At 34.3% G+C, this 7500-nt stretch overlaps 2 protein-coding genes across 2 annotated transcripts in view; one reads left to right on the plus strand and one right to left on the minus strand.

Moving 5' to 3' along the window:
* The first annotated feature begins 66 nt into the window (after window positions 1-66).
* Window positions 67-3249, plus strand: LOC134267737 (histone H2A.V). The gene is made up of 5 exons (XM_062749952.1): window positions 67-219; window positions 356-433; window positions 541-654; window positions 2479-2608; window positions 2856-3249. The coding sequence occupies exons 1-5, from the start codon at window positions 217-219 to the stop codon at window positions 2915-2917; spliced, it is 387 nt and encodes a 128-aa protein (XP_062605936.1). The 5' UTR covers window positions 67-216; the 3' UTR covers window positions 2918-3249.
* A 797-nt stretch (window positions 3250-4046) lies between these two features.
* The window catches only part of LOC134267738 (alpha-L-fucosidase-like), a 12279-nt gene continuing 8825 nt past the window's right edge, over window positions 4047-7500 (minus strand). The window contains exon 8 of the mRNA XM_062749953.1: window positions 4047-5508. Coding sequence (XP_062605937.1) covers window positions 5253-5508 — 256 coding nt within the window. The 3' untranslated portion in view covers window positions 4047-5252. The remainder of the gene's footprint in view (window positions 5509-7500) is intronic.

Genomic DNA, 7500 nt, shown 5'->3' on the forward strand with positions numbered 1-7500 from the left:
TTGTCACATGAGTAAAACTCATTCAAATTATCGATGAGTTGAATTTATTAATTGGCATTCATGATTAGGGCTCAAAGTCGCTGTGAGAAATAAAACTCCTTTGTTTTCATTTGCAGTTTACCCATTGGCTTATTTTATCACGTGACCTTGAACTGGCATATACTTTGGTGGCCTTCGTTAGCGTCGGTTTGAGATTGATTTCATCAGGCAGCAAAGATGGTAGGAAATCTTTAAATATCAGTAAAAATTTAAACCATCGAGTTAATATCTGTAAAGAATTGTTTTGAATACGAGTTTTGGCGTAAACTGTGAGATTTTCAGGTGGAAATTTATCCAGTGTAATGTTTATTTTTAGGCAGGAGGTAAAGCAGGTAAAGATTCCGGAAAAGCGAAGGCCAAGGCAGTTTCTCGTTCGGCTAGGGCAGGATTGCAGGTCTGTACACACACTTGTATATTTTATTCAGATCGTATTCATAACAAAGTTTTAATTGCATTTTATTTTTCTGTCAAATTATCATTAATTTTGCACATTTTTTGCAGTTCCCCGTGGGACGTATTCATAGACATTTGAAAAACAGAACTACAAGTCACGGACGTGTGGGAGCCACAGCTGCAGTCTACAGTGCTGCTATCCTCGAGTATCTTACAGCTGAGGTACGTCCAATGCACGAAATTTCTGTCTTCTTACTAATTTTGTTAACTGTGTCTCTACTGCAATATTTTGGTTTTGGGGTGGCCCACTTTCAAAGGTTTGAAACATTTAAAGCAATCGCCCGAATGTGCTAGGACCAAGTACATAATGTGCATTAAATGTGCATTTATCAGGTTAACTCAGAAAGAGCAGCTGTTTCATTCAATTATTTCAAGAAATTCGAGTTTTATGTCTTTGTTTACACTTTCAGTTTTCGCGGTTAAAATCCAATATGGCGGATGCACTATTATTGTTATGCATTGAGCGCCAAGTTACTCAAGCAGAAACAACTAATAAACAGTTTGAACTTAAATTTATTCTTCCATTTTGATGAGGACCAATATCTGTTGTCAAGATTGCTATGTGTCCACAGGACATTTATTGATGGCGAAATTTTATTTTTCCAAAGTTATTAAACATTACCCAGTAGACTTTGACAGTTAAAGTTTAGTTGTTAGGTTGAATTCAAAAGAAATTATTTTCTATTTGTGAATTCTTTAATGATTTTTAAAATTTTGGAGAATAAAATTTCTACAACAATTGGTATGAGTACTTGGTTTTTATCTAAAAACATGTCAATTTTCTTTTTGTATTTTCATCTTCATATATTTGATGATAAATCTTAGCATTAAAAAAAGAGTAATGCACTGATTGACTTCATTCTCAAAATAGAAGAATTCACACCCCTCAAAAACTGTCTTTAAAATTTGAAATAACATGGGATATTAAGACAGTAAGAAGGGGTCTAAGGTTCCTCCCCTAAGGTAGTTAAGGGGGAAAACTAGGGCAGAGCATACATCTTTATGGGAGGGGGGGATTCCCCTGCCCCAAAGGTTTTAGGGACACCCAGACTAGATTTGAGTTGCTTGTTGACAAACATATTAACAGTATATAGATAGTTTTCGATAGGCCTGAATTTAGCGAAAGTTACCTCCTGTTGGCCGCCATATTGGAGTTCGACTCAGTGATTTTCCCTCTTTGTCTTACCAAGTTTAAGAAAATATAGCAGAAATATTTGGTGGAAAATCTTTATTAAATATTTTTTTTTAAATAAAGGAGGCTTCCAAAAATTTATATACTTCAGAAAAATAATGATTTCTAATTCAAAATAGCAAATATAAGAATTTTAAATTGGTTGAACAATGAAGGAATATGAGCATTTGGACCTCCAGTATGGCGGCCAACGGGAAGTAACTCTTGGTCAATCGAAAACTATCTATATGTATAGTAGGGATGGGTATCGCCAAAAAGTTCGTATCGCGATATATCACAATTTTTTCCTGCAATATCACGATAATATCAGGATATTTTTAAAAGCAGTTTTTACAATGATTTTACATGAAAAGTCATTTTTCTTAAAAAATATGCTAGAAAAACAAAAGTTTACTTTCTTGAAATTTTTATGCATATAAAATCAATTATGTTTGGACGGTAAGATGCCGTTCTTTTCACTTTTTACAACATTTTTTATACTTTCTGTAATTGTAATTTGAAAGATTGAACAAATAAATGAATAATTTCTGGACTTTATAATATGTACCTAAAGACCGGTATTTAGGTCTCCGTATCACGATACGTATCACGCAACAAAAAATCGCGATATACTGGTATACCGATAAAATCGCACATCCTTAATGTGTAATTATTAAGTTGTCAGTGACTCCTATATATTTCAATTTAATACCAAGATTTAAATTCCTTCATTCATATTGAGGCTGCAATTAATCCTAGATTCCAGGAGTGTGTGATGAAGCTTGTTGTAACATTGTATCTTTGAATTTTGTCAGGTGTTGGAGTTGGCAGGTAACGCCAGTAAGGATCTGAAGGTCAAACGTATCACCCCCCGTCACTTGCAGCTAGCCATCAGAGGGGATGAAGAGTTGGACTCCTTAATCAAAGCTACTATTGCTGGTGGTGGTATGTATCTTGTCAGTCTCTCTGCTGAATTACATGTTGCTAAACTATATTTGGGTTGCTCTACTATTTTAAATGAAATCCTGAGTATTGTTTTCTTTCTAATATTAATAGGGTGTTCTGTGTAATAAAATAAATACTAGAACCTAAGGGCTATCAAATTTAAGTCATACGCCAAGTGAAAATTTGTAATCTCTTGAAAACACAACAGAACTTTCAATGGCTGATGTTTTGAATTCTATTTCTTCAGGTGTCATTCCACATATTCACAAGTCACTCATTGGAAAGGGCAAGCAGAAAGCAGCGCAATAATGTGTTCATGTGAAAGATTAAGGGAGCTGAACAAAAGACTCTAGCTGAATGTTGTTTAAAAGTTTATATATATAGAGACTATGACTGTCATATAACGTAGCAGACATTTTTATCCTCATCCTTCATCTCATCCACTATCATCATCTTGGATTTTAGACTATAGTACCAGTGTTTGTGTCAGTTTTATTATTATTTTTCATGTCCATTTATCATTTAAATAAATTTTAAAACCAACTATCTCTTTTAAAGTAATGTGACCAAGAGGATTGCTGTTTGATTGTAGATATAGTTTGAAACGTGCGTTCAAGAATAAATATGAATTACCAAAGTTATCAATGACACACTTTTGTATAACATGATAAAGTTGTTTAATAATGTATTCAAGTGGGTGCTAAATGACTAGTGCTGTAGAAGATTGGACTTGGTGGTAAACTAAGTTTTACTGGCAAGTAAAAATTTTCAATGTAAAGAATTCAGGTGGAATAAAAACTACTAGATTTACTCCTAAGTTGCAGAAGACTGTTTTACAAAAGAACCTAGGACTAAGATCAAAACCAAAAGTTGATTGAAAATTTTACAAAATAAATGATTTTGTGTGAAATTGCTAGTGTAAAAAAATAATCCTATTACATTCCTTTTAAAAGGATAAAAATCTTTTACAAAATGATTATATATAAAAAGTTATGCAGAATCAAACTTTGGTTGTAGTCCTAAGTTTCTTTGTAAAACGGGCCCCAGGTGTTGATCACACAAGTCCTGATGGTATTTAATATATGTTACTGTGATCTGAGGGTCTGATATTCCACATAAAAGTCTTGGTTCTATATTAGCTTAACAAGGATAGCCAAAGATTTGGAACAACCTCTAGTTGCTTAGTGCATACAAAGTTAAAGTTCTACCAGTGCAAACATGCACAGATTGTACTAAAAGAGTTGGGGAGGTAGCACAAAAAACAAGACAGCAGATCAACACAGTCTTGGTAGTTTCATTAAAGAAAATTAAAGGGGGGGATTTTATTGTGAAGGCAAAGAAACAAGAAAATGGAAGATGATACATAGGGCTGGGACATTTATAATGCAAATTTTTACCTAGATAATGTCCCAGCACTAATAACAAATAAACACATTCCTTTGCATAGTTAAATTTAAGTTTATTTATCTCAAATATAGCATCCTGAATTTTACGTAGGCCTAGAAAGGAGGTACATTATTTATTCAATATATAATGGATATTGATAATGTTTCATAATGATTGGAATGTTATTATAAAGGATAAGAAACGTTAAGTATTCAGTAAAATAATTTACATTCAACCTATCAAGAGACATATCCACACTGTATATATAATTATACTGTATATACTGTAGATCTACACTAGTAATAAAAAAAAATAATCTATTAAAACAGTAAGTATCTTCTTGATATACACTACGTAGTATCTAAATCTCTGAAGAAAAAATCAAAATCTATTAAATGTGTAATGCTAGGATACAGAAAAAATAAAATAAATGAGAATAGTATACGCATATGAAAGAAAATACACATTATTTAGATCAAGTACAATGGTGGAGAAATTTTCTTACAGTACCACAACATACGAGACATAAAAATTGCATGTATAAGCAAATACTGCACAAAATTAGAATTCTTATTCATTTTCTGTATTTGTATTGTTTTCTTTGTGATGAATTCATATATCTAAATGCATTTCTATAAATATAAATGTATATCACTCGTTTAAAAATCACAGTCCTTTTTGATAAAGTTTTGCTTCAATCACAGAAAAACATACATTATTTGTATGTATGACATTTATGATGTACATGTAATGAATTTAAAATGTATCATAAGCCATTTAATATAGTTCTGCAAAAAATAACAAAACTGACAGCCAAACTTTATGGTAAAAAAAAGTTTCTTTATAAATTTTATATTAATAATAGGCCTAATACAATACAGTTTACACTAAATTACTACAGTATTTTTATCAAGTGGATGATTTGTGACAAAATACTTAACTCTCCAAAAAAGTGCAACTTCTTCCTTGTGGAAAGAAACTCATTTCAGAAATTAAAAAGAGACAGTAAAAAAAAACATAAATAAACATTCATTTTTCTTTCAAATAATATTCAGAAAAAAAGAGTACATGTAAATAAAACAATTTTTTCACATGAGATTGATAAAGAACAGATTTAACAATTCTTTTTTCTATCAGTAGAATTTCATTTTTTAATGTAGTGTTCAATTAACAGAACACAAATCTCCATGTTCTTAGGAGAAGGCAGTCTTTTGTGGATTTATAAAAGATCATAAAACAAATCTCAAGTTCAAGCACTTCAATTTTTGAGTCCAGTCATTTTAAACACCCAGGCATCCTGACTTGGAATTTTGTCAAATGGTATAACTGGTATCTGGATCACAATGCCACTACCAGTATTAGGTTTCCAGCTAAAGTTGCCTTGGTAACCCAGCATGGTAACCACAGTTGTTGTAGATGTTACGGGGGCCCCTAACACTAGCTGGTTTGCCTTGGGCCAGGTCAGGACTATAGCGTATACAGCAATGCCCTGTGGTGTTTTCTTTGATGTGTACCTGTTTGTAAATCATAATATATGTAAATTAAACAAGAGGCCATGGGCCACATCGCTCACCTGAGAAGCTTTGACCATTCTGTTCTTTACCAGATTTCCCCCTTGTTATACATAATGCATCCCCACCCTACCCCACTGATCATAATTTAGATATTTTGAAATCTACACTACCCCATGATCCTTCCATGGGCACATATGTTTCAGTTTTTTGGCCCAGTGGTTCCTGAGAAGAAGATTTTCAAAGATTTTTCCTATATATTTCTATGTAAAACTTTGATTCCCTATAATGGCCCCGCACTTCCCCCGGGGGTCATGATTCCTACAATTTAGAATTTACACTACCCCAGAATGCTTCCACATAAACTTCACTTTTTCTGGCCCAGTGGTTCTTGAGAAGAAGATTTTCAAAGATTTTTCCTATATAGTTCTATATAAAACTTTGATTCCCCATTGTGGCCCCACCCTTCCCCCGGGGGTCATTATTTGAACAATTTAGAATCTATATTATACCAGGATGCTTCCACATAAGTTTCAGCTTTTCTGGCCCAGTGGTTCTTGAGAAGAAGATTTTCAAAGATTTTTCCTATATATTTCTATGTAAAACTTTGATTCCCTATAATGACCCCGCACTTCCCCCGGGGGTCATTATTTGAATAATTTAGAATCTACACTATACCAGGATGCTTCCACATAAACTTCACTTTTTCTGGCCCAGTGGTTCTTGAGAAGAAGATTTTCAAAGATTTTTCCTATATAGTTCTATGTAAAACTTTGATACCCCATTGTGGCCCCGCCCTTCCCCGGGGGGTCATGATTTGAACAATTTAGAATCTACACTACACCAGGATGCTTCCACATAAGTTTCAGCTTTACTTGCCCAGTGGTTCTTGAGAAGAAGATTTTCAAAGATTTTTTCTATATATTTCTATGTAAAACTTTGATTCCCCATTGTGGCCCCGCCCTTCCCCCGGGGGTCATGTTGTGAACAATTTAGAATCTACACTATACCAGGATGCTTCCACATAAGTTTCAGATTTTCTGGCCCAGTGGTTTTTGAGAAGAAGATTTTCAAAGATTTTTCCTATATATTTCTATGTAAAACTTTGATTCCCTATAATGACCCCGCACTTCCCCCGGGGGTCATTATTTGAATAATTTAGAATCTACACTATACCAGGATGCTTCCACATAAACTTCACTTTTTCTGGCCCAGTGGTTCTTGAGAAGAAGATTTTCAAAGATTTTTCCTATATAGTTCTATGTAAAACTTTGATACCCCATTGTGGCCCCGCCCTTCCCCGGGGGGTCATGATTTGAACAATTTAGAATCTACACTACACCAGGATGCTTCCACATAAGTTTCAGCTTTACTTGCCCAGTGGTTCTTGAGAAGAAGATTTTCAAAGATTTTTTCTATATATTTCTATGTAAAACTTTGATTCCCCATTGTGGCCCCGCCCTTCCCCCGGGGGTCATGTTGTGAACACTTTAGAATCTACACTATACCAGGATGCTTCCACATAAGTTTCAGATTTTCTGGCCCAGTGGTTTTTGAGAAGAAGATTTTCAAAGATTTTTCCTATATATTTCTATATAAAACTTTGATTCCCCATTGTGGCCCCGCCCTTCCCCCGGGGGTCATGATTTGAACAATTTAGAATCTACACTACCCCAGGATGCTTCCACGTAAGTTTCAGCTTTACTGGCCCAGTGGTTCTTGAGAAGAAGATTTTTTAATGACCCAACCCTATTTTTGTCTTTTCTTGATTATCTCCCCTTGCGAGGGGATATGTCCCTTCATTTTAACAATTTAAATTCCCCTTCACCCAAGGATGCTTTGTACCAAGTTTGGTCAAAATTGGCCCAGTGGTTCTTGAGAAGAAGTCGAAAATGTGAAAAGTTTACAGACGGACAGACAGACGGACGGATGGACAGACGGACAGCTGGACCGACGGATGACGGACAAAATGTGATCAGAAAAAGCTCACTTGAG

This window comes from Saccostrea cucullata, unplaced genomic scaffold (assembly GCF_032062105.1).
Source record: "Saccostrea cucullata isolate Sc308-1 unplaced genomic scaffold, CSIRO_AGI_Scuc_v1 ctg9532, whole genome shotgun sequence".
Taxonomy (NCBI): Eukaryota; Metazoa; Mollusca; class Bivalvia; order Ostreida; family Ostreidae; genus Saccostrea; species Saccostrea cuccullata.

Excerpts from the sequence above, each read along its gene's own strand:
- LOC134267737 (XM_062749952.1), top strand. Across the intron at positions 434-540 it reads CGGCTAGGGCAGGATTGCAG|TTCCCCGTGGGACGTATTCA; the intron begins GTCTGTACACAC and ends CATTTTTTGCAG. Across the intron at positions 655-2,478 it reads TCGAGTATCTTACAGCTGAG|GTGTTGGAGTTGGCAGGTAA; the intron begins GTACGTCCAATG and ends GAATTTTGTCAG.